Here is a 26,600-nt window from a genome sequence, read left to right as displayed (position 1 = left end):
GGTCTGCGGTTTACTTTTAAAAAAAAGTACAAATATTTTTTATATTGTTGTAAAGGTTAATTAAATAAAACAAAAATATTATTATTATTGAGTTATTATTTTATATTAATTAATTTTTTTGTGTTTTTTTTTTGTGGATAGGCTGTAAATAGGAAACTAAAAATATAAATTGAAAATTTTTTAGTACGAAAAGTAAATATTGCTTCATTTTTTGGGCTCCGATCATACTATCTTCAGAAATCTTCTAAAGTTAAGTTAAGTTTAAAATTGAGACCCTGATTGTGACACAAGCTCTGTTTAGACTTCTTTGGAAATGTTAAATATTTGCCTCTTTCCGAAAATTTTTGTACATGGGGGTGAAGGATATATTGGATATTATTATTGGATATTATTATTGGATATATATTCTGTCCGGGGGTAGTGAAAAATCTGCAAATTTTTGCCTTGTTTTAGGGTCAAACTTGCTCTGATTAGGGGTGATTTTGAATGTCCGGGGGGGGGGGGGTCAACTGATGCTTGTCCGGGGATGAGATCCGTTGTCCAAAGGTCAAATTTCACAATGTCCGGGTGTAAAAAAATGTTTTATCCATATTCAATTTTTTTTTTTGAAAGAGACCATTACATTAAATTCGTCAATATATGCTTAAAATGATCACCTCAAGTTTTTTGTTATTTGATGCCTTATTTTCAGAATTTTTTAACCAGAATAAATTTCAGAGAGCTCTTCCCCTCCAGATATTGGTAAATTTCCCAGCTTCTGCTGGAAAAATCAAATGAAAAAAGTTTATCGAAAAGTGAACCATTTATTTTAGAGTAGGATTGAGACTTTTGTCTAAAACGTAACATATTTCACAGGATTCGGAGCTTATCTTTTTGTGTTTTTAAGTATAAGACCTGCTCAGAATTTCATGTTCTATCCGATGGTGATAATCATTTACTAATTTGACTAATCGTCAATTTTTGACTCATTTTGGGGTGAGGAGTTTTGCCCACAACGTCAGTTTTTTGGCCACAAAAACTTTTGTCAGGTCTATTCGCAGACCCCTCTCAAAATCCAATCTACTTTCGAACCAATAACATACGGTTGAGTCCCAAGAAAGATGGTATCCTAAGCCTTAGTCCCTACTAAAAAAGACCAAAATATATTATTTTGTAATCTAAGGCTTTTCATGGACAATTTTTTTTTTCTGAGGAATGACCAAGGCTATTTCCATTTTCAGTAATATAAACGGCTTATTCTGGGGAAAGTGAGTTTCATTGGTATAATTAAGTGCCAATGGAAATTTGAAATTTTATCCGAATGTTATCACATATCAACCGAAATAAAGGGTACAACGAAAGAATTCATAGCAAAAATAATTTTCGCTTCTTTTAGTGTGAAAGTAATGCAATATACGTTATCTTACAAATTCTAGAATAAAAACCGAGAAAACAAAAAATTACTGAAAATCCGAAAGAAATGTACAAGACATCGCTATTTTAGCACCTAGCCCAGTCTTTTCAAGACTTTTCGTTATAGTATTAATATGTGACGGCATTTAATTGAAAGGGCCATTAGGGAATTGGAATACCTAATCAACTAACACCGCAGAGGGATTGGGGTGGGACTTTACTTGAGACGAATAATGATTGCATCATTCGAGACTGTTCATCTAACGTTTCCAGATCATCTAAAAAGAACGACAAATAACTATTAATAAGCGACAAAAAGAACGACAAATTTTTAAAGAACGACAAATTTCATATTTCGCCATCCACAACCCCGACCGAAAGTGACTGTTCCACCCCTAGAGATTCATTCCTCTTTGATTGTCACGGGAATTAACTGCTTGTGGTTGAAAAGAACGGCAAATTACGCATGCGTATTAATGTCTATTTGGGTGAGCTGGAAACATTACATGAACTAACTCATTCATATGAACGTACACGTTTTTTTTATAAGAATACACTTTATAAGAATGTACATGATGAAAATGGCCAAAAATTTAAGAATAATGCTAAGAATATCACCATCGTGGAATTTTGCTACTCAGCTAAGAATGCTATTTTTAGAGCATTTTCAGTTATAAATTGTCCATTACCCCAAAGTAAGGCTCACTCTTTTCACAAACATGCCACTTAATGCTTGAGACGTATGTAATAAATGTTAAATCTAGTCTGAATTGATCCTAACCTAAGAATACTGTGAGAATATTTTAGGATCCATGATGGAATGGATTAACACCATTCTTATAAAAAAAAGCGTGTACTGTTTAAAAAGCTCCCCGTATTGGTGACTTGGACGTTTAAAATGTTAATCAAAATTACCCTAACTAAATAGAAACATTCCTAGAAAAAATTTTCAAAATTTAATAAATCATTCCAGCCCTTGACACATCATCTTGACTATCAGTCTTTTTTCTTAATAGTAGTTTTAGTGGGACAGCTAAGTCAAACACGTTAAATGACTTTGAAAACTTTTCCCATAGTTCAAAAAATCCATTTTGATTGAAGAGAGAACATTGATAAAGTCATTATAATTTCGATTTGTTTTGAACTGTCTTCATCAATTTCTCTAGTTTCAATGCTTGTGCCATATCCCCTTTGATCTTCAATTTTCCACTCATGAAAGCTTGCATGGAGTTAAGTTCACCTTTAAACATCTTGGTGAAGTCATTACTATCCATAATCATGGTGCATGAAGAATCAATGTCCTCTGGTGCGTCCTTGGTTACACTTCCTAAAGTGAAAATAGTAGTAGAATATCTAGAAAACTAGATACCATGGATTTATCATAGAACTCTGGATAAACATCAAATAAAACGGTGGAGAGCGACCATTGTATTTCCATTGTTTCAAAAAACAATCAATGTTCTAGCTTTGTCCGCAAAGGACAACTGTCATGGCGGCTCGAAGGTCCCTGATTTTGAAAAATGATTAATAATCCCATTTCTAAAAAGTTCTGTAACTTCTTGTTTTTGTATATTTACCGGATGCAACTTTGAAAATGAAAGCAAGAAAGCTTAACGAATACATTTATGAAATTAAATGTGAAAAAAACTTCATCAAACAAGAAAAATTGAGTAAAAAGCCTAGAATGACGCCGAAAATAAGGTTGGCAATATCTTTCCAATTTTTTCCTGGGAAGAGCTAGGATTGACATATGTTAGACTGGAGTATCTTGGCTTCATAGTGATATGAAAATCTTTTGGAGGCACGTGGTGGCACGGTGGTTTTGGCGAGGTGGAAGTTTGAAATTTTCTGGTGTCAACATTCAATTTCTTATACATAGCATGTTTGTCGCATCTTTCTCACAGCTTGAAACGTCATAACGACATATCATTAGCAATCAATTTGATGCATTTTACTCTCTTGAGAGATCTTTAAGTCTCATTTGGGAATTGTATAGCTGTGTTTTAATGAAAAATGCAATAAAAAAATTTACGAAAAATTATTAGTGAATGGAGGAGGGTGAACAATAATGTCATTACTGCGGACAAGGCTAGAACATGAGAAATCGATGAAAAACCAGCTCGTTGTGTATCCAGAGTTCTATGATAAATCTATGCTAGATACGAAGGAAAGTTTGACCTCATGTTGGGCAACGTTTAAATTTCGAACTCTTGTTCTAGATGGTGGGGTGAAAGAGATCAACATTTCTAAGATCTGTCTAATACAAAGGGTTTCAAACTTTAACAGGAGACAAAATAAAGCATATTAGGAATTTTGCGAAAAACTTTATGAAATTTCATGTTTCAATTTACCACATCATCTTTAATATTGAGAAATCTTTTTTGTAAATTATAGACGAGAAATACATTGATCAATCTTACCTGGACCATTCTTGATATCGAGGACCCAATTCCCTGGTTGATCACCACTCAAGACAAATCTATAGACAGCTCCCACTTTCGATGTCATTTCTTCATTCAAAAGACCTGTGATGGAGGCGAACAAATCGTCCACGCCACCTGCGGAGGAACTCCCTCCTGATGATTTTTGACCTTTCGTAGCTTTCTTGAGCTCTCCTCCTTGCTGCATAAAGAACTCTTCGGCGCCTTCCACGAAGTAATCGGGAAACAGTTCAGCTCCTTTTTTTATGAAAATTGAAATAATTAGAAATTTTTAAAAAGTGATTATTCTTTTCAAGAATGAAGAGTCTGTTGATAGCAAGTAAAAGTATTTTTCGGTTACATAAATCTTGTATTTTATATTTCACATGTAAAAATACGGTCTGGTAAGCGAAAGACGATTTTATCCCGAACTCATTCTCAGAATTGTTTTCTTTGTCCTCTCAATACACTCAAAAGGTATCGAAATGATACTTTAATGACCATTGGAATCATTTTCGAATGTTTTGATGTTGATTTCATCAAAATACGAGAAGTGAAAAGAAATAAACGAAACATAGAAAAATACACTAATAGAGAGAATAAGATATTGTTGATATTTTTCAAGTTGACAATAAACTAGTTATCACACACTTTTACTCGTACAATATGGGATATATTTTTCTCGTTCAGAGATTTCTATAATATAAACTCGAAAAATATATCCCATATTGTACTCGGTACCGCTCGATAACTACTACACGTTTTTTTTTTTATAAGGAACCTTAACTTTTCTCTGAGCCTGGAGTTCCTTATTTTTACAGAGAATTTCAGTCTCAAAGTTCCTTATCGAGTTCCTTACTACATAGGAAATTTTGATCTTTTTGCCCCTTGAAAGATCAAAATTTGGTCAAATTAGTCCCAATAAGGTACATTATTTTCAAATCCACTTATTCTCAGCCTGAGCAGTTCCTTTACAATTCCTTATTTTTTGAACTATTTTCAGCCTCGAGTTCCTTATAAACATGTTCCTTATAAAAAAAAAACGTGTAGTATTACTTATTTTATGTAGTGAAATGGGGCCTTCTGTCAATACCCGAAGGTCCTAAATTGAATGAAGGATTCTTTTATTCAGTTAGTTCTCATAATAAGATGCCTGTTAAATGTTACAAAATAATACATATTTTCGACCGTACTCGCGTGGTCAGGCGCGTGCCACTTAATTATTTATATTATAATATAGACAGTTTTAGGGTGGTAAAACGGACAAAAAATGTCCACGCGGTAATTGGTGGCTACGGTCGAAAAGTTGTACATGAATTAGAAAAGTTACTTGTATAAGTTAATAGTGCATTAAAAGAACAGAATTCGTGCTAGATAAGGTATGTTGGTGATAAACCATGACCAATGGTAAACCGTGTACATATTATTTCAAAAGTGTATTGTAATATTAAAAGGTGAGATTAGGAAAGATTACCAAGAAAGATTTTACGATGCCGAAAGTCATGAGTGGAATGGTGAATTCTATGATCCACTAAAGTTTCACTTAGTTCCACTGTATTGCCTATGCTTTGAACAATTTACAGCAAAGTAAAGTCATTTTTTGACGGGTGTCTTTTCATAGTAAGGTGAACGTTAGTTAAAAGCATAAGATTCAACGTTAAAATATGATATATGTTGTGTTTATTCCTCCGTGCGTGACATGTTGTGTAGTGAAAAATAAGTTATGCATTGAATGTGTGGGGATTACTGTGTTAAAGGTGTTATAATAGTGGGAAGTTGTTTATGTAGAAAAGTTAAGTACACTAGGAAAAGAAGGAGCCATGATGAATCGGTCAAGACCAGAGGTCCGTGGTTCGAATCCCTGCTCCTTCAAGTGTTCCGTTCGGTTCATAGAGAACCGAGCCGGCTGGTTGTGGACCCCGTCAAAATAATCGAAAAAATTTTTAAAAGTCTTATTATTGCCGGGCTGTCTACGTAAAATATCGACTCTATTTATAAAAAGAAGATCAACTTTCTTTGAGCCTTGCTCTATGCCGAGTTAGCTCGTGTTTAGCGTGGAAGAAGAAGAAGAGCTTCTTTGTCAAGAAAGTCGATCAAATTCTCTGGTATCATTGTCAAGAGAATAGCCAGCATCAGGCTTAAAGTAGTATTCCTTAATCTCAACTAGTGGTGCGTAAACCATCGTAAGTACCATAAGTTGGTCTAATGTTGCCATACCTTATCTAATTCCGACAAAAGGTTTTTCCTCTCAGACCGCTAAGCAAAGAATATACTTTAAATCAGCGAATCCGATCTTCCTATCATTCTTATCTCTAAAGAAGGGTGTCGGAATTAGATAAGGTATGTCGACAATAGACCAACGTGCAGTACACTTGAAACCCTAAAGAACCGTCTCATAACCCTCTTATACTAACCAGGTACCCAATCGTATGGTGTAAAATCTTTTACTCCGACTTCACGTAGTACGTCTTCGTCGATGGCAAAATTGCCGGTATACGAACGGCTGTTTTTGGTTAAGATGACGTAAGCAGCATCAGACATAATTTCTGGTTTGCGTGAAGAATTCATCAACTGTTCTCCACCCAACATTTCGACGGCAGCGGTTGCTATGCCTGAATGATAAAAAGAATATAATACAGTATTAAGTGACCGACGGCAAAAAATAGATCGACCAATGTTGATACTGTAATCTTTAAAGGGACAAAAGCATAAAAGTACTGACGAAATTTGTAATCAAACCGTATGCAGCGGGATACAAAATCAAAACAAATGTCACATGTCAAAATAAAAAATCAAAACAAATATGGCTGATTTTGATTGTTTCAATTGTTTTACAAGTTTGTTTTTGACCACGTGATTTTAATTGTTCTCTTTAATGACACGTGGTTCGCGCAATGTTTACATTTTACTACTTAATGAAGATGTCCACAGCAAAAACTTCCTCTTCTCGTGCCAAACGATGAAAATGTAAAACAGTATCTAACAGTGCACGAACGTAACAAACATATTCTATGACCTTTATATTAACAATCCAAATATCATTTTCAGTTCTGCCTTTGCTTTCTGTATCATCCTACTCTCGAGTACCTAATAGCCGGGGGGGGGTTAGAAAATATCTCAAAACTTAATAAGCGGGGGGTTGGAATAAAATGTCATGGGCGGAAAATTTTGAAAAGGAGGCTAATACAGCAGAATTAGGACAAAAGAGGGAACTTTCAAAAACATTTTCCCAAAAATTAATAAGCGGGGGAAGGGGGAGGTTGGAATAAGAAAAGATTTATTAGCGGGGGGGGGGCAGCTATTAGATACCCGAGAGTATATTTGTATTGAATATGAATAGATCAAGCTAAGAAAAAGTTTCCTTACCAGTTTTGGGCCATAGAGCGTTGACTGCGATTCCGTCAGCTTTGAATTCTTCAGCCATGCCGAGAACGCACATGGACATGCCGTACTTTGCCATGGTGTATGCTGTAAACGAGAATCATAAATGTGCATCGTTGACTTGACGATAACCGAGCTGGCACAAAACATCGAAACAACGTCCATGTAAGTTCGTTAAAGTTCATATAACGTTAAATGAACGTTTAATAAACGTTGTGTATTGTACAAACTAAGTTTGACAACACTTCCAGTACTTTTATCTAAGGATCCCCCCCCCCCGGCAGGGAAAGATTAGTTTCAATCACCAATTCCACCCTTCTCCTCTTTTTCTCTATTTCCTAAATCTGCCTCTTGTCTTTTCTGATTTCTGGACCTAGTTTTCTCTGATTTTGACTATTTGAAGCTATTTTGCTAATTCTGAAATATACTGGCACGGAACGTCAACGTCATAACAAAGTCTAACTGACGTCCCTAGTAACGTTCATGTAACGTTAATTGGACGTTGAACCAACGTTGTTTACCAGCTGGCAGTAAGGAAGAAGACATTCACTATTTTACCAAGATTTAAGGTCGCTTCCTACTCAGCTACAAGGAACGCAGCTTAATTACTTTAATCGTAGAAATTTTAGCTAGACTAATTTTAGCGTTTTAGCGAGTTTTCCCTATTTTCGCTAAAATAAATCTCGCTAAAACACGCCAAATCGACAGATCGCTAAAATTTATCCGCGCGAAATTTCTGGTTATATTGCCTTGATACATTTTTATCAATAGGAAGGGTCATTGCAAAGAAATGCTAGAAAACGAATTAAATCAATAATATAATACGAGTATTCGCTGAAATTTATCCACGCGAAATCGTGATTCGCTAAAATAAATCCAAAAAAAATCAAGATTTTCCTGACTCGCTAATATACGCTAAAATAAGTTGTTACTGCCGTTTGAGCAGTAATTTACTTTGTTTATGTACATAGTTTTTCATTAGATATTTGTTCCATTTAGGTGTATATTTGATAGGTATTTTATGATTGTAATTTATATTCCCATGTCGTTAGTGTATTTAATAGCTGTTTGTATAAGTCTCTTGTGTATTGTCCTATGTTATATTGTCTTGGGAACATTTATGTGTATGTCAAGTGTTCTGCCCTTAGGGAAGTGTATGTCGAGTTGTGTTGAGCTGTGAATGCTACAAATTGGCAGTGAATGAGTGTTCGTGAGTGAAGCATGCTGTCTGTGTATCTGTTCGAGCATAGAGGTATAAAGAAAGACAGGAGATGAATTTGTCGGTAATTGGTCGTTAAAGTCTTTTGATTTCTTTTATGTAATAAATCAAAAGAAATTCTAGGCTCGCCCGATGAAATGCGACTTTTTAGTAGAACTCAAGTTTGCTCTGAACATTCTTATTATCAGCATCGAAGATTTCTAGCCTTCTAATATACGAGAATAAAATGAAATTTAGCTCCACGAAATAAGTTTGCGTTCAATTTTGTCATCCATTAAATTTTGTTTTGAAAAGATATTTTCTCCAGCCAGAAAATAAAAAGTTCTTTATAAGCACACACAATTTCAGACCCAACTTGTAGACAAAAAGTCGCTGGAGAATTTTGGAGGAAAGTATTAAGCAATAGAGTTCACCTTGAAGAAAATGTTGATCGAAAAATCTTGTCATTTGACGAAGGATTGCAAAGTTTACAGGCCCTTTTTTAGTCCAAATATTTTCTTACGCCGATGTCAGAAACAATGAATCTCGTCTCATCTTATTTCCGACACTTGAGTTAGCCAATAAGATTTCACCTATCAACAAAAGAGCTCATTTAAAATGCACGATATATGAGATTATGAGCATGCATACCTCGTAATTTTTTTAATCGTAGGGCGAGCATGGTTACAATAGCATACTTCTCCTGTTTCTTTATACCTCCATGGTTCGAGGTGTTCGCCAACAGTGATTTAGTAAGTGTTTTTAGATGTCCTGTTTTGTATGCTCTGTATTTTCTTGTCTACTTTTTATTGTTCCCTTAGACTTTGGTTTGTACTTATTTCTTGTGTTATTTACTTTGCTACTAGCTTTTTCTTTAAACTTTGTATTTTTGCTTATTTTTAGCCGTCAAAGATACACATCGAAAACGCGTAAATCCTAAGGCTTTCTTGCTCCCGTTGTTTGTTACCCTGTCGTTGGGCCTCCGGCAGTAACATAAGTTTTGCTAAAATTTCTACGATTAAAGTATTGCATAAATTAAATAATTAGCCTTGGTGCGAAGAGTCAAGCAGTTGTCAAACCTGTATGATTCTTGAACCAGATTGGTTTCATATTCAATGGAGGTGCGATGTTGAGAATTTGGGGATTCTTTCCTTGTTTTAAGTAGGGTAGACACGCTTGCGAACTAAAAGTAAGATATCGTTGAAAGTCAACGGAGGTGCAATATTGAATATTGCTTGTGGACAAAAAGAAAGATATTGTTGAAATTCGATAGAAGCTGCAATATTGAATATATTTATGGTGAATATCAGAGATCTGACCTCAAGGAGAGCAAGTGTTCAAAATACTAAATAAAATAAAGATGAATCATAAAAAGGGACTGATATTTTTATATTTATACGTTTTTTTCTAATTTTCTGAATCTTCTACATATATAAATCAAACCAATCAAACATCCTGTCAAGAAATGAGAATTTATATTAATATATATTAGAATATCTATTAATTTTTATTCTTGTTTTAAGTAAAGTAGCAATGCTTGTGAGCTTAAAGAAAAATATGATTAAGATTTTAACCATAGTTAAATTGAACGAAGACTGTAAGAAAATGTTTGAAAGCTTTACCACAGATAGGTGCCTCTTGCATTGATAGAATTCATCAGATCATACCTAGAAAATAAAAGGAATAAAAGTTGAAACAGCCACTCAAAAAATAATCCTCGATAAAAGACTCTCTCACCAACCAATTTTATTTTTATTGTCACTTTTTACTGACAAATTTTCTACCCGTAAAAGGCAATTCAAAAATCATGATTTTCATTGCTATTCATGATATGCACCATTGCAATGTCTTCTGACATTACATCCCGGATTCAATGGCTGATTGGTTGTAAGTGACGTAAAATCAGTCAATATGTCACTTTCAACCAATCAGCTGTTGGGTCCGTGGAACACATTGCAATGATGTATGCATATCATGAATATACAAAATCTTTTAAAGTTTCAAACTTTTTCATTGGCGTTTCCAGTGTTCCTGTCAAACTGATGGCAGATGCATTGTTGACGAGAATGTCAATCCCACCGAAAGTCGAGACTGCTTCGTCGACAGATTTCAAGACTTGACTTTCTTCACGGATATCCACAACACATGGTAAACATTTGCCACCTGCTTCTTCGACTGAAATGTGAAAAGAATAAATATGAATGAAATATATAAAGAAAAATAATTAAAAAATAAAAAATTGATAAAATCTTACTAGAATGTCTCTATCTAAAGTCTGTTGGCCAAAAAAATTGGCAGTCCTTGCGTTTTGGGAGATTTTGATTACTTCGAGAAAAACATTAATACATCCCATTTTTGCCCAATGCTGTCTTGTATTTATCCCAATGATAGGGTAAACACCTTTTTTATTAATTTTGGGATTATTAGTAATTGATATATAAGGAAAAAACAATTACTGCTATCTAATCACCCTTTTTTGCAGATAATATGGCAAAAAACGATGAATGGACAAATTAATATTCTCAGAATTATTGGAGAATTAGTCATAATGGTCCCGTAACCACCCCCAGATGACTATATTATGAGAAGAAAAAATAACCAAATTTTTGAAATAGTGTTATGTTTCAATTGAATATTATGGATTGATTCTAAAAATAGACCTCACATTTACTGTTTGTCCGAGTTTTAATCCCATCATCCTTTGCATTAACTGCTTTTGCAAGTCAATTACATTTATTGACAATACAAAGCAATAACTTGCACGCATTATGAATCAAGATGAAAAGGATTGTGGGATGAATTTTGGTCAAATGTTAAAAGTAATAATTATGACGCTTGCATAGCGGTGTGCTATTAAATATTATGAATTTAAAAATCTAATTGACTCGTAATTCTTGTTTTACACTTACTTTCTTTAGCAGCAGTGTAAATAGTTCCCGGGAGTTTCGGATGAGCTGTTGTAGTTTTGGCAGCAATGACAATATTTGCACCATCTTTTGCAAGTTTCAATGCAATGGCTTTTCCAATTCCACGACTTGCTCCTGAGATGTATGCTGTTTTACCAGCTAGTTTTCTAAAAAGAGAATAATTTTGATTTTTAAAGCCAAGTTAAAAATATTTAAATTGAGGTGCTGAATTGCTACTAAAAAAATGGTGAGCTAGCAAAAAGATAGCAGTTATTAAAAAAAAACAGAGTGTGCACTATCAACAAATCAACAAATCAACTGAATTCTTTCTATAATCTATACATATACATCGAAAAATTGTCCTTCCACTATTTTGTTTTAAAAAAGTGTGAAGTCGGAACTTCTTGTGTCACATGACAGCATTTTCTGTAGAATGGCCGTTCCATTATATTTATAGGACCAGAAGACAAAGATTCAAACAGGGGTTATATTATCAGCTGGGGCTTCGTGAGGCTAAGCTTTTAGGGCAATTATGTTTTTGGTTTTTCTGAAGCACATAAGATAGAGGAAGACCTACTGAAAAGGGCAAGTTATGGGAACAATTCTATCAAAAGTTATTGGCAAAGAAAGTATTCACCTTTTGAGGTGGAATAATTATAGTTTTTCTTGCATAACTTTTTATTGCAGTACCCCCTGACTTATCCCGGTTTGGTCAACCGGTAGTCAAGTACACCAGAAACATACGGGAATGTTTACACATGGACAGGATAAGTTTCCACGAAGCCCCAAACAAAACAAAACAAAACAAGAGTTGGATTTGGTTGAAAATGGCTAAAATTTGATCTTTGATTGAATTCTTTGTTAAAAGCTAGGTAATTCTGTTTGGCAGTTAGTGGAAATACCTCGATTTTAAACATGTTAAAAGTTCACAATAACGACTTTCTTTTTATTACGAAAACCAAACGAGTGGGAACAAGTAGGGTAATGGCAAAGTCAAAAAATTCAAAGTGTAGTATTTTTTTGTGAAAATTTAATCTATTGTATATAAGACATTTTGCGGAATTTTTAACCTTCCTAGGTCAAAAATTCAGCATTCCCCAGGGGGTCTTTGATTCGCACTAAAGCGAAAAATGAGTAAAAATGGCATTTTTTTGCCCATTTTAAGACTATAAAAGGCCAAGAAAGGGTCAAAATGGTTTCTAAATGGTGTCTTGTACTAATATTCAACACAAAAAGGCTAAATAACCCCAGAAAGATCGCTCAATGTTTCAATTTCAGGCTAAAAAGGCTGATTTTCTCCGATTCTGGGTAGCAAAATGCATGAAAGCAGCATTTTTGAGGACCCACTACTTTTAAACTTTTTAAGGTACGCACTTTAAATTTTCAGCAATGAAACACTTCAGAAAAAGCTCCAGGAAAATTTAATTTTGAGTTTTCAAAAATTTCCTATAAATCCATAATGGCTAAAATCTCAAAAATGATTTCAAATGATGTCCTGAAATCTTTGGATCTTGGAAGTATTCTGAAAATACTTTGGGAGAATCTAAAAATGGTTTGGCTCAGAAATTTGCCTAAGTCTGCCATTATGGCATTGCATTTCCCACTAAAACGCAATATTTAAAGTTAAAGTCTAATTTTTGCAGGCTAAAATCTCAAAAATGGTTTCAAATGGTTTCCTGAAATCTTTTGGTGTTGAAAGTATTTTAGATAAACTCTGGGAGAACCAAAACTTGATGTGAGGATTCCCATTTCTGTAAATTGCGATCCCCCATGGTTGCAAAATGGTGCCTTTGGGTAATTCCTTTGTACTTTTGCTATTTTCTTTTGTTTTATGTGACATAAAGGCACTTCACAAATCGAAGTATATACTTCCACTAACTGTTTGGCTATATGAAAAGCTTATCTATTCCTTGTCAAGATTTTTTTATTTGAGATTGATTGCTTTATATACCAAACAAAAAGATATTAAAAAGTCTTGACAGTCCATTTTGTCATTTTTGTGTCATTTTGGTCAGCTGAACTGACTGACGCATTTCCATTGTTTTGCCTTTTGGAACACGTGTGGATTGTCAAATGACCTCTTAACCTCTCTTAATCAATCCTTATACATCTGGAATTTTCCCAAATGTACACTTGAAGTATCAAATTCCACAGATAAAAAAATTCACTCCATTAAGAATTAGTGAATAAGGTCTTGGAGCGCTGAGGTCATTGTTTTTTCAGAGAAATAAAAAAACTGAAATATCAACAAAAGCCAAGAAGAAAACGAATACTAGGTAGAGGCTGCTGATCCCAGGGCCTAGGCCAAAGGTAGCCCAACCCACCTGAGTTGTTTTATACTCAGAAGTGGCCGATCAAGCGAAACTTCTTTGACTTGCTGGCTATCAAAAATCAACCTGGATAAAGACCAAAGACCACATAGCTTTAACACACCAGGTTACTCCTGGACTACTGAGGTATTACTTTATTTTTTTACTTCTTCCGTCCAACGTCCAACGTTTCAATATCACATCTCAAGACAAGGGTCCTGTGGCTGGTCACACAGGCATTTTGCCAAATCCTGAGGAGCAGCTGCACATGACAGTGAATGGTTTCCCATGTGCAGCTGATCAGGTATCTGTATCCTGAATTATCTGTTATCTGTATTTGTCTTCCAACTAATTCTTTTAAACTATCCTGTTGGCTACGAAATTCTACTAAACCATTAAGTTGAGTACCTGCCCAGTCTCTGGTTTGGTGTTGTTTGTTTGCAGCCATGTCGACTCAGCAAAACTCTCAAAATACCACAAAAAATACTGTACCAGTCGATCTCATCAACAATTGGAAGCAAGTACTTGCTGAACTAGCAGAAGAGGCCAGCAATGAAACAATTTGAAACTGCCTCAGACTCTGCAATCCAGAAAAGCCAACTAAAGATAACATAAGAACACTGAAATCATGCCAAAAGGATCCCATCATGGAAACATTGAATTTCCTGTCAAAAACAACCAACATAATGAACAAAGACGAAGCAATTGAAAAATTATGTGTGGTCATACAGAGCTATTTTCCAGACATATGTCATATGCAACCAGTCATATAGAGTAAAAATGCATGACGATTCACTCTTAAAATGCGGCTCCTGTGGACAAGAAGTCCATTGACCATGCTACCTAAAACTGCTAATGAACATTAATTTGATTGACCAAGATGAGTAATTGAGAGACTTAATCTACCAAATACCTGGTATGTTTTACCTCTGTCAACATTGTCAGGAAAATACAATAAATTCCACACAAAACAAGTTTAACCAACACTGCCAATTCCAGTGTGAATCATGTCAACATCAACATCAACTCTATCCAAACACCTACACAAACAATCAAAACTACCAACACCACATTTGTCGCAAACTCCCCACAACATACACCTTTATCTTCACCTACCAGAAGTATTACTGACCTCTCATCAAACACCTCAATATCCTCCACTTGACCCCGATCAAGATCTCTTCCTCGAACGCCAAGGAACCAATCACTACCACTAACACCTAATGTTATTATAGACAACAACAATGCAAATACAGACAGAACCCTTGATGGTGTTTATCTAGGAAGAACTGACTTCTTGAAGAAAAGATTTCAAAGACAACTTGAAAACAATACTAAGCTTACATCAGACTCTACAGTCCCTCAATCATCTGACAAATCAAAAGATGAAACCGAGATACACAACACACCACCAACCTGCCGATTTTATGTCAAAGGTAAATGCAAGCACGGTATTCGAGGCAAGAACTGCCAGTACAACCATCCAAAAGCCTGCACCAAACTCATGAAACATGGAAACAAGGGTCCAAAGAGATGTAATGCTGGAAATAAATGTAACCAATTCCATCCAAGAATATGTTCTTCTTCAATCAAGAGAGGTGCACGTTTCAACACCCATTGCACTTTTGCCCATGTCAAAGGCACTCAAAAGAGACCAGAAACTCCAACAAAGAATCATGTTGACAAAAATGATTCCTTGGATTTTCTCAAAATCCTGGACAACCTCCGTCTACAAATAAATGATTTCGTTCATCAAGGAAAGTCTCAAACCACCACCACACACCCATCTCTCTCAAAATCTCCAACAAACACACCAACCACGCCATCTACAGGACAATTTTCTTCCAAACCACCAATCAACAAGAAACCCTGCACTAACAACCTTTGCTTTCTTGAACATACAAGGTTTATGTCCACAAACCGCACCATCTTGTGTTCCCTATATCAGAGATATCTTGACAACTGAAAATCATATTTTTATTGGATTAACAGAAACTTGGCTATCACCCAACCACAAAGCTGGAGAACTAGAAATCGAAGGCTACACCTTACATAGAAAGGACCGTGATCGTGATAAACCCAAACAAGGAAGATACAGTGGTGGTGTTGCCTTCTATTTGAGGGATGACATCTCTCCATTGTTCAAATCCCTACTCGAATTCTCAAATCGTGTAAATGAAGGACTTCTACTTTACTCTGAAGATCTTAACATTATCATTGGAATTCTATACAGACAGCCAACAAACCCAAATCACAAATCAGATGCACCAGAATTCGCAGAGCTTATATCATCAATAGTCGAACGTGCGCAACGCACTGGGCTCAACTTCAGTGGCTTCAAATTATTCATAGGCCCAATTGTAGACCCCCAGATATTCACCCAAGGAACAAGTGTGCAAAATTTCAGCCAAATCCGACCATTTTTTAAGTCTCCAGGCCGCCCCAAAGTTTTAGCCTCGTTTTGGCGAAAACTCGTCCCCAGTCCCCAAAAATCAAAATTTTCAAAAAATGGAAAAAACACCCCCAGATATTCACCCAAGGAACAAATGTGCAAAATTTCAGCCAAATCCGACCATGTTTGAAGTCTCCAGGCTGCCCTGAAGTTTTAGCCTCGTTTTTGCGAAAAACTCGTCCCCAGTCCCCAAAAATCAAAATTTTCAAAAAATGGAAAAAGCACCCCCAGATATTCACTCAAGGAACAAGTGTGCAAAATTTCAGCCAAATCCGACCATTTTTTAAGTCTCCAGGCTGCCCCAAAGTTTTAGCCTCGTTTTGGCGAAAAACTCGTCCCCAGTCCCCAAAAATCAAAATTTTCAAAAAATGGAAAAAACACCCCCAGATATTCACCCAAGGAACAAGTGTGCCAAATTTCAGCCAAATCCGACCTTTTTAGAAGTGTCCAGGCTGCCAACCTCGTTTTGGTGAAAAACTCGTTCCCAGGCCCAAAAAATCAAAATTTTCAAAAAATGAAAAAAATACCCCCAGATATTCACCCAAGGAACAAGTGTGCCAAATTTCAGTCAAATTCGACCTTTTTTGAAGTGTCCAGGCTGCCCCAAAGTTTTAGCCTCGTTTTGGCGAAAAACTCGTCCCCAGGCCCCAAAAATCAAAATTTTCAAAAAATGAAAAAAACACCCCCAGATATTCACCCAAGGAACAAGTGTGCCAAATTTCAGCCAAATCCGACCTTTTTTGAAGTGTCCAGCCTGCCCTAAAGTTTTCGGACGGACATACATACATACATACAGACATACATACAGACATTCTCAGATTATAGCTCAACTGAAGTTGAGAATAGTATCCAAGATTGAAACTCTCTATGGTTGCTGTCATGATCTTTACATTTGCGGTGATTTTAACATTCCACATACGCTCTCAAACCAACAATGTATACCTACAGTGAACTGTGACAGATCACTCTTAAAAGTTTCAGATGAATTCGCACTACAGTTCAACCTTTCTCAAATTGTAAATAAATCCACACACACCAACGGAAATATTTTAGACTTTCTTTTAACAAACAATAGAGACATGATCTTTAACTACCAAACAACACCAACCATATACTCCGATCACTACAACATTGAGGTTGTTACACATTTATCTTTTAACAAAACTAGAATTACTGGTACAGAAAAAATTTTTAACAATGACTTTGACAAATTCAACTTTTAAAGTAACAAAATAGACTGGAAAAACGTCAATAAAACTTTGGATGATATTGATTCGGAAAATATTTTAAAAACTTATGATTCTAACCCTGATGAACCATACAGTGTATTCCTTAAGAAATGCATTGATATTATGACCAAAAGCAACATTCCTTTACGAAAACCCATAAAGAAAACAATTATTCCACGCGATCGTCGAATTCTTATGCGAAAAAGAAAGAATTGATATCGAACTAAAATTACAAAGCAGCTATGCCAACAAAAGGTACAACTAAGAGCTAGATGCAATCTCCAAAATCAAAGTGAACCCCAAATTCTTCTACTCTTACGCAAAAAGATTTTCTAAAACCAAACCTAAAGTGGGACCATTATTAGATCCCATCACAAATAAGCTAACAGACAATAACCTTCAGATGGCCAATATACTTCAAGATCAATATAAATCTGTATTCACACCACCAAAATCACAATATGAAAATCCTGATCTCAATCCTTCGCAAGTTACGGAGAAACTTGATTATTTTGACCTCACAGAGGACGACTTTATTAGAGAGATACAAACCCTCTCTTCAAACTCAGCTGCTGGCCCAGATGGCTTTCCAGCTATATTTCTACTCAAAAACAAATCACAGCTTGCAAAACCACTCAGATTGATATGGCAGAACATTCTTGACAAAGATAAAAGAATTCACTCCATTAAGAATTAGTGAATAAGGCTGAACCTATGTGGAAACACTTTGGAGAAGCCGTTCTTTTTAGTGAAACATTAAAAAAAAAAAAAGAAACATAAAGAAAACAACGAAGCAAGATTCAAGCTAATGCGATCAACTTGCACTTTTGGAGTGGGAAGTTTATTGGGTAAATAATGTCAGGCCCATTAACACAGTACCAACCGGGGTTGCGATCAACCCGCACTCTTCAGGAGTGGCAAGTTCATTGGGTAAATACTGTCAGCCCATTAACACAGTACCAACAGGGGTTGCGATCAACCCGCACTCTTTAGGAGTGGTAAGTTCATATTTGCATCAACCTGATTTATTGTGAGATAAACAATCACCAACTATGGTCGTCAGTCATCCTGTACTACTGAAACAACTACAGACACCTATACCATGTCTAAATTGTGGACATTTATACGTGAATGGACTTTTTCACAAACTTGAAGATGTCAGAATTCTTCTAAGAGAGAGCAAGTTTGACATATTTGCCATCACAGAGACTTGAATGAAACTGAACATGATGATGACGATCTTGAAATAGATAATTACCTTTTCTATCGGAGAGACAGAAAAGCAAAGAACAGTTGGGTGGTGTCCTTGTCTACTACAAAAGAGACCTTTTGGTAGATGAAATTGAAGTCGATACAAAGATTGAATCAATATGGATAGAAGGTACAATCCACTCTCAAAAATACCTTCTTGCATGTGTTTATCGCCCACCAAAAATGAAAAAGTTTCTTCTAAGTTTCACACAAATACTAAACCGTTTTAACCATCGCTCAAACATATTTCTTCTCGGTGACTTCAACATTGACATGTGTGAAGATAACAACACACTTACGAAAGAATTTAACCAAGTTCTTGCTGAACATTGTTTAACAAACGTGATCATGAAATCATAGTATGAACCCCCCCCCTTTTTTTAAGGGGGGGATCCGAGTTTTCAAGGAAGGCTTTATAGGGGGGATGGGCAATTTTCCAGTTAAAATGGGGGGTTTGAGCTTATAGGGGGGGATCAAATAAAAATGGGGGGGATAGTAACTTTTTGGTTAAAAAAAATTTTTTTTAAAGTTATATGTTGATTTAAGTCAATAAAATTTAATATCACATAATTTCGACTTATCTGATTTATTCTCACTGCACTCTGTTTTGAATCAGATTTCCCTGTAAATGGTGCGGGATCAAAAAATTTTAAAAATAGGGGGGATACCTTTATAGGGGGGGTGAAATATTAAGGGGGGGGTTCAGACCCCTCTGCACACTATGGAAATTCACTCGAATTACTGCAACCTCAAAAACACTTATCGATCTTGCCATTACAGTACTTCAAACCCGGCTAAAGTAATTAAAAAAGGGACATATGCAATGGGGCTTTCAGACCATGATCTCATTTATTTCTTCTTGAATTTGCGGCGTACAAGCTCACCTCCAAAACTAATCTCGGTGAGGAACTATAAGAACATTGATACCACCCAACTTAACAAGGACCTTGAAACCTGTCCTTGGCATATCATATCCATATTTGATGATCCAGATGACTCGTTATGGTGTTGGGAGCATCTTTTCAAGAATGTCTTGTCCTCTCATATTACTACCAGAAAAGTGAGAGTACGCAATAACAATCAACCCTGGATGAATGGTGATGTACGTAAAGCCATTAACGATCGATACAAACTACTGACCAAAGCTAGACAAACCCCACGTAACTCTAAAGAATGGAAGGACTACAAAAAAGCAAAGAACAAATGTACCAACATAATCAGAGTTACTAAAGTCAATTATTGGAAGGAAAAATTTGTGACATGTGATTCCTCAAAATCATTTTGGTCCCTTGTTAAAAAATTCAAAGGAAAATCAAACAAGCTACATATTGGTCCCTTAAAACGAAAATGATACTATAGTTACTGACGACTTTGAAAAAGCAAACACTATGAATAACTTTTTTGCCAACATCGGTAAACAACTCGCAACTCCACCTCAGACTGATGAAAACGGAACCTTAAATCCTTACATCTATCGTATAACTCCCACAATTTCTACAATCCAGTTCTCGAAAGAACTATTAAAAACATCCTTCAAAGCTGCTGTCAAAGTTGGCAAAGCATGTGGTCCTGATAGCATCACAGCCAAAGATCTTTCTTTGAACCCTGAAGCTTCAATTGAGGGACTACAACACGTTGTTAGTTGCAGTTTATCGTCAAACTCCTTTCCCACCAAATGGAAAACTTCAAAAGTTACAGCAGTATTCAAGAAAGGATCAAAGACTGATTGCTCGAATTACAGACCAATATCTCTGTTATCAATTCCAAGCAAAATCGTTGAACACCTCATCTGCTCTCAGCTGACAGATCATCTTAGACAGCACAATCTTGAATCAGAACATCAGTGGGGATTCAGACCACAACGATCAACTGATGACATACTTCTATATATGACAGAGAAATGGAGAAAAGCTATTGACTCACGTCAATCCGTTGGTACCCTCTTTATTGATTTTCGTAAAGCTTTCGACAGTGTATCACATCCCATCTTATTGAAAAAGTTGAGTGCTTCTGGTGTCTCAGGAGACTTTCTAAACTTTCTTACAAGCTACTTGTCCAATCGCAAACAATTTACAGTCATTAATGGAGCTCATCACTCCCAACATGAAAACGTAGAATATGGTGTGCCTCAGGGATCACTCATTGGTCCCTGTTGCTTCACAGTAAATGTCAATGATATGAGTGATAGTATTACTTGCGAACTAGAGCAGCTTGCTGATGACTCTACTGCCTACACTGTGGGTTTAGACACAGACACGGTTATCAAAAACATCCAACAAAACGCAAATGAATTAGAATTGTTTGCCAAGAAAAATTTATTAACAATTCATCCAGGAAAATGTAAAGTTATGATTATGTCCAAAAACCGCTTCATCAGTCCACTTAACAAAATTTGTCAATCTGCAACAAAAGTATTGAATTGATAAACTCAACAAAATGTCTGGGTGTAATAATTGATGACGAATTGAAATGGGATGTCCATGTTCAAAAAGTTACAAAAAGCTTTAGTGTTAAACTTAAAAAGCTATACCAAATGAGAGGAATGCCAAAATCTACTCTCTCTACTATTTATTTTCAAGGTATCCTTCCATCTGTTCTTTACAGTATATTCTTATCTGGGGAAATTGTTCAGACACCCTATTGTCCAGTATTGAAAAAGTCCATATCAGAGCAGCTCGTTTCATCAATCGTTTGAAGAAGTCAGTCTCTGATGTCTATGTTTTATCTTCTGCAAATTGGAAAGGGATTGCTTACTACTATAAAAAGAGTATAGCTTGCAAAGTATTTAAAATCTACAATGGGCTGTGTTCACCCCTCGATACTGCTGCAGAAACTTGAAAGAAATAGCATTTGTGGAAAACTCCTATCCTGGATAAAGTCATTTCTTACAGGGAGAACACAGAGAGTCTCTGTCAACACAACGCTATCCAAAAATGCAGATATCATATCCGGGGTGCCTCACAGGGTTCACCCACTCAGCTTGGATATTTCGTACTTTCAAGACAAGGGACACTGATGTCATGTTAAACCCTTTGGAAGTCACTTGCCATTCCACACCTTGACTACTGCTCTCAACTATGGTCTCCATCAAAGAGATGTCTCATTCAAGAACTAGAGCTGCTACAAAAATCATTCCTGAACGGGATCCCCTTGTTGAGCCACCTAAACTATTGGGAAAAATTGAACCAACTGAAAATCTACAGTCTAGAAAGAAGAAGAGACAGGTACAGAATCATTTACACGTGGTGCATACTAGAAGACATTGCCCCCAATTTAAACTACAGACGAGGCAGGTGGTGTGCATTCCTACACAAATCAGAGACTGGGTAGAAAATGCAATTTGAAAGCTATAAATGTCAAACATAAAAATATATGTGAGGGATTGTCTCCCACAAGAACCGGACCAAGGCTCTTCAATGCTCTGCCAAAATCCCTTAGAAACCTCACAAACTGTACCAAACAAACTTTTAAACAGCATCTTGACCAATTCCTCAGTACACTGCCAGACGAACTGCTGCTTCCTAATTCTTTCAACTTCAGGAGAGCTGACTCTAACAGTACAACAGTAATGGTCAATCACCGGATTCAACGAATTGGATGAGTACCATAAAGTACATAATCAATAACGAAGTATCACAAAGTAAGTAAATTATTGCCTGATTTCTCTCCTTATCCATGTCGAAAAAATATATGGGAAAATTATGTATACTCAAGAAAATTCTTTTTTATTTAATATCATTTTAACCAAATTTATGCACAAGACAATTTGGCTTTCAAAAAACAGCCTTTTTAGTAGAAAAAACGCTGGAAAAAGTGCCCTTTTTGGCCACCAACGAACGCTGCCGTCTGAAATATGGTCTGGCTTTAGATTTTATCTCACATTTGGTGAGCTTAACAAGGGCTCGTCTGCTCGTGTCAACCTTGCTTTATAAGCAGTTACATCAAAATGCCTCGAAAATGTCAATATGAAAATTGCGTAATCAGAGAACGTATGTCTCGCTCATTATAAAAAGGCCGAGACAAACTTTCAATAATTGGAATGTAACATCGAGTTAAGTCTCTTTTGTTAAGTCACCAGGGGGTAAATAAAACAGACCTTGATACATTTATCGTTCGTTTCAACTTGACGATTCGTTTAAAACTCAGCCTCCTAAATATTTGGGGTAGGTAAAATATGTACAAAGAAATTAATACTTTTCCAACCCGGCCAATCTTTAAAAAAGAAGAGAACAATAAAACGTAATTACCCTTTCCAAATAAACCTCTTCGGTGGCGAGCGTAGTCTACTCTGACGTAATTGTAAAATTTATGTAATGGGAGTTTGACATAGTAATGTAATGTTGTTTGGGGAATTATGAACTTCTCTGGAATTCCAATTGCATTATTCAGGTTGATTTTTTATGACTTCTAATGGTACTTTTTCTAACGAGTTTGATTACTCTGTTCTCACACTTATGTCTTTTTTTTTCGCGTCCTTTTTCGTGATTACTTTTATTTATATTTTTAAAGACAGGTAAGAAGGCATATTGATGTAACTGATAAGCATTTTCATTTTATCATATTGAATACTTTAAGCATTTGTCACGATCTAGGTCAAACCTGTCAAATAGAGCAGTTGATCGCATTGTAGTCTTTGATAAAGTTGTCTTTGGTAAATTTGGACCAGCTTTGTTTTAAAAATATGGGCTGAATGAAAATCCTTAATTTTGTATGTTGTTGTGAAGCTCAGGAAAGAAAGAGACAGATAAGGCAGTTGATCAGAAATTGATTAGTAAAAATTTATTACCCACTGTTCAAAGTACGCTTACCCACTATTCAAAGCCATCTTTCAAAAGTCTCAGTTGAATGGTCCTGGAGTGAAAATTTTGCTGGCGTTTTGGAGGAGTGTGAAGTGACCAGTTTAGTTGAACACGATCTCGCGAGAATAAAGCTGCAAATCTGGGTAGGTGATAACTACTATCCGTATATCTAACACTCCTTCTACTCCTTTTCCTTTCCTATCTTTCTTCTGTATCTTTGCTTCTACTGACTGTTTGAGACTTAGTTTCTCATTTCTGACTAAGTTTTGATACCTGTCAATCATTTTTCGACCAATCAAATCTTCGCACCGGGTCGGATTCGAACCACCACCAAAGAAAGACCTTCAGATTCGGAAGCAAACACGCTCTCCGTTGAGCCACACTCGCACAGCAGAATTCAAAATTTAGAAATACTTATAGAATGACAAAAAAGACGGGGGTAATGTTATTATAATATGGGTAAAAGTACCCCTTTTTTAACCTGACTGAAATTCGAGCCGTTACTAGCAACCCTGCGGGGCCCAAGGCGCCGAGTATGCACCCGGCACAGTGACAAGCCGTTACTAGCAACCCTGACCCTACCTAACTGTTAATGACCCAATACCCCCTGAAAACGCAATTACGGATAGGAAAAAAAATCGTGTTAGATCTACGGATAGTATATATCACTTTCCGCAAATCTGTAAGTCAAAAGATGACCTTTGTACTTTTAGAAAATCGGGAAATTTTTTAGATGAATCCGGCTGAATCGGGAAAAAATTATGGTCAAGCTTATGGACGCCCACAACGCCAAGAAAAAAACGCCCTGCCTTCACTTCACTTTTCTTTTCCCACAACCGTCGTGAACTTTGCATGTCAGTGAGATGTGCCTGAATACTCCCTAGCCCCTCGTTCTTGGGGATTAGACCGAGTCCATCCGAAACATTCTTCAGGGAAATAAGGCGGGTAGTTGAACAGTGCTGAAACCGGGGGACACGCAGCTCATCAAAAGCTGTCCAGTTCATCAGGGGGGGGCGACAGCCGCGCCAATCCACTGCCATCAGAATTATGTTGCAGTGTTCAAGCATTATTATGCCCTTCTGGCGGAAGATGAGAGCAGTAAAATGTTTCAAAATGAAAAAAGTAATTTTGAGCGTAGACTGTGTTATAGTCTAAAAGACGAATCAATATCTAACCTAAGAAAAAAGCACAAAGCCGAAGAAAATTCGAAAACGGGGTCTCCCGTCGATTTTTTCCCGTATACATACCACCATTAACACCATTCCGCCATATTTTCCCGCCTTTACTATCACTGTAACGGACGATAACATATCGTCTATTTTGAGCGTAACCCTCAATCACGTGAACTAATTTCGTGGGAACTTATTTTATTTTCACGCATCACGATGTGATTGTGATGTTGTGTGAGAGGGTACTAAATTTGCGGAACTAATTTTCACGGTTGACACCCACTCTTGGCCGAAATTCTTTTATGTTTTTAGGGGTTTTGGGGATTTTTTTGTAAGAATTGTATTTTGCGGAACTAATTTTTGCGGTAGACACCTGATGAAAACGCGAAAATTAGTTGCCGTGGTGAAGATTACTTCCAAGAAAATTAGCTCCATTCATTAAGTTTTAAGTATGTTATGGTCTAAAGTAGACGGGAGTGGTTTATAAGTTTATTGGAGTTTATTTATTTAGTTTTATGGAGTAAAACGATGGATAATTTTCGTCTTTGAATCATACTTAATATAACCTAACCCGCCTTATTCCCCTGGAGTGAGAAATAGTGATAAAAAAATAACGCCGCTTTTTGGTTAAAATTGCAAAGTTTTGGCCCTTTTAACGCGCAAAGTTAGGCTGATTGCATCCTCAAACGACAAATACGATCGAACTCTTGCTTCTTATAGAAGATGCTTTAACGGTCGGTACTTAGGCAAACCTGGATAAAAAGACGTGCCACTGATCAGGCTCTGAAGATATCGGACAGGCTAAAGACAGTTGTTAGCTGACGAGAGGTTAGAAAGTCAAGCCTCAATCAAATATTACGTATAATGTCTCCTAAATTGAACTCTCCTCGATACGAATTAGGCACATGTGGCTTAAACTTTTTTCAAAATTGAAGTGGTGGTTGTTTGTTGGATTTCTTGTGAATTTTAGCTACTTATTTGCTGTGTAGCATGGATGAATCAACTTTGTTGGAGAATTTAGCGTTCCAGTTTGGTATCATACAAAAAGCTTTTCACCAGCCTCATATAATTCTTCAGTATTTCTCAGAAAGTGTCATCCCACAAACTTAAAAGCAGGCAATTTATTTATCTGATATTCCGATGGCGGATTCGCAGCCACCCACGCTAAGAAGCTCTTAAGGAGAGGACCAATTTCCCATCGTAGAAGAATAATGATAGTCGGACTTTGATATGCCGCATCCCCAGTCTGGTTCAACTACCCTTGCACGTAAAGCTAAAAATAATTCGGTATTTGACCCGCTAACCCCCGAAAACTAGGGCTGAAAAATCTTTGACGCGGTGTTACAATAAATTCGGTAATGTAAACCTTTAAGATGTTGAAAAATTTTCACGAAATTTAATTACGAGAGCGAAATAAATCGCAAAATTTTCTGAATTTAATTTCGTGTTTTGAAAGTTTTTGCGTGGATTTCATTTCACGAATAAGCTTGAAAACAGCTGAAAATAGTCATTTTTTGGTTTCTCTGCTGAAAATGCGATTCTGAAAATGTTGAGGTGGATTTAATTTCGTAAGTCATGAATCTAAATTTCAAATGAGTCCGGACATCCAGAGGGTTTCTAGATTTCATGGGTTCGGACATCCAAAGGGGGACCCCGTTGAGGATGTTGAACATCGAGCATCCAGGGAGTTTCTAGATCTCATGGAGCCCCGGACATCCAAGAGGGGGGACCCCGTTGAGGATCTCGGACATCCAGGGGGTTCAGGGCCAAACAATTTTCATGTTTCTACCATTAGCCAAACTGGAGATATTTAAAAAACAAGTTTTGCTGATGTCATCACTTTTTGTTTTTTGCGGTTTTTCGCGAGAATAAGGGCGTAAACAATTAGGTAACACCCCTACAGCGAAACTTCATCATGGTATCCTTCGTAGCCAATTATTGATTTCCTCATTTTCTGCCGGCTAATGGCCTTCAAAAATTATGGTAATTTTCAGGTTTTTGAGACATGCCATAACTTACCTGAGACAGTTTTTAGCTGGCAATATGTTAGAAAGTCATTACGTATATATATATATATATATATATTATTTTACC

At 36.3% G+C, this 26,600-nt stretch overlaps 1 protein-coding gene across 1 annotated transcript; it reads right to left on the bottom strand.

Moving 5' to 3' along the window:
• Nucleotides 1-2,405: 2,405 nt before the first annotated feature.
• On the bottom strand, nucleotides 2,406-23,464 carry LOC136811869 (hydroxysteroid dehydrogenase-like protein 2). Its single transcript, XM_067068498.1, has 9 exons — nucleotides 23,347-23,464; nucleotides 11,301-11,464; nucleotides 10,398-10,566; nucleotides 10,014-10,058; nucleotides 9,471-9,574; nucleotides 7,179-7,280; nucleotides 6,227-6,424; nucleotides 3,813-4,070; nucleotides 2,406-2,719 (listed from the first exon to the last, which is right to left on the bottom strand). The coding sequence occupies exons 1-9, from the start codon at nucleotides 23,361-23,363 to the stop codon at nucleotides 2,514-2,516; spliced, it is 1,263 nt and encodes a 420-aa protein (XP_066924599.1). The 5' UTR covers nucleotides 23,364-23,464; the 3' UTR covers nucleotides 2,406-2,513.
• Nucleotides 23,465-26,600: the final 3,136 nt, after the last annotated feature.

The sequence above is a fragment of the Clytia hemisphaerica genome, unplaced genomic scaffold (assembly GCF_902728285.1).
Source record: "Clytia hemisphaerica strain Z4C2 unplaced genomic scaffold, Clytia hemisphaerica genome assembly, whole genome shotgun sequence".
In the NCBI taxonomy this organism is placed as follows: domain Eukaryota; kingdom Metazoa; phylum Cnidaria; class Hydrozoa; order Leptothecata; family Clytiidae; genus Clytia; species Clytia hemisphaerica.
Note: the sequence above shows the minus strand (reverse complement) of the source record. Positions and strands in the feature narration are given on the sequence as shown.

Excerpts from the sequence above, each read along its gene's own strand:
- LOC136811869 (XM_067068498.1), bottom strand. Across the intron at positions 10,567-11,300 it reads TTACACTGCTGCTAAAGAAA|TCGAAGAAGCAGGTGGCAAA; the intron begins GTAAGTGTAAAA and ends TTCACATTTCAG. Across the intron at positions 9,575-10,013 it reads GCAAGAGGCACCTATCTGTG|TTCGCAAGCGTGTCTACCCT; the intron begins GTAAAGCTTTCA and ends TCTTACTTTTAG.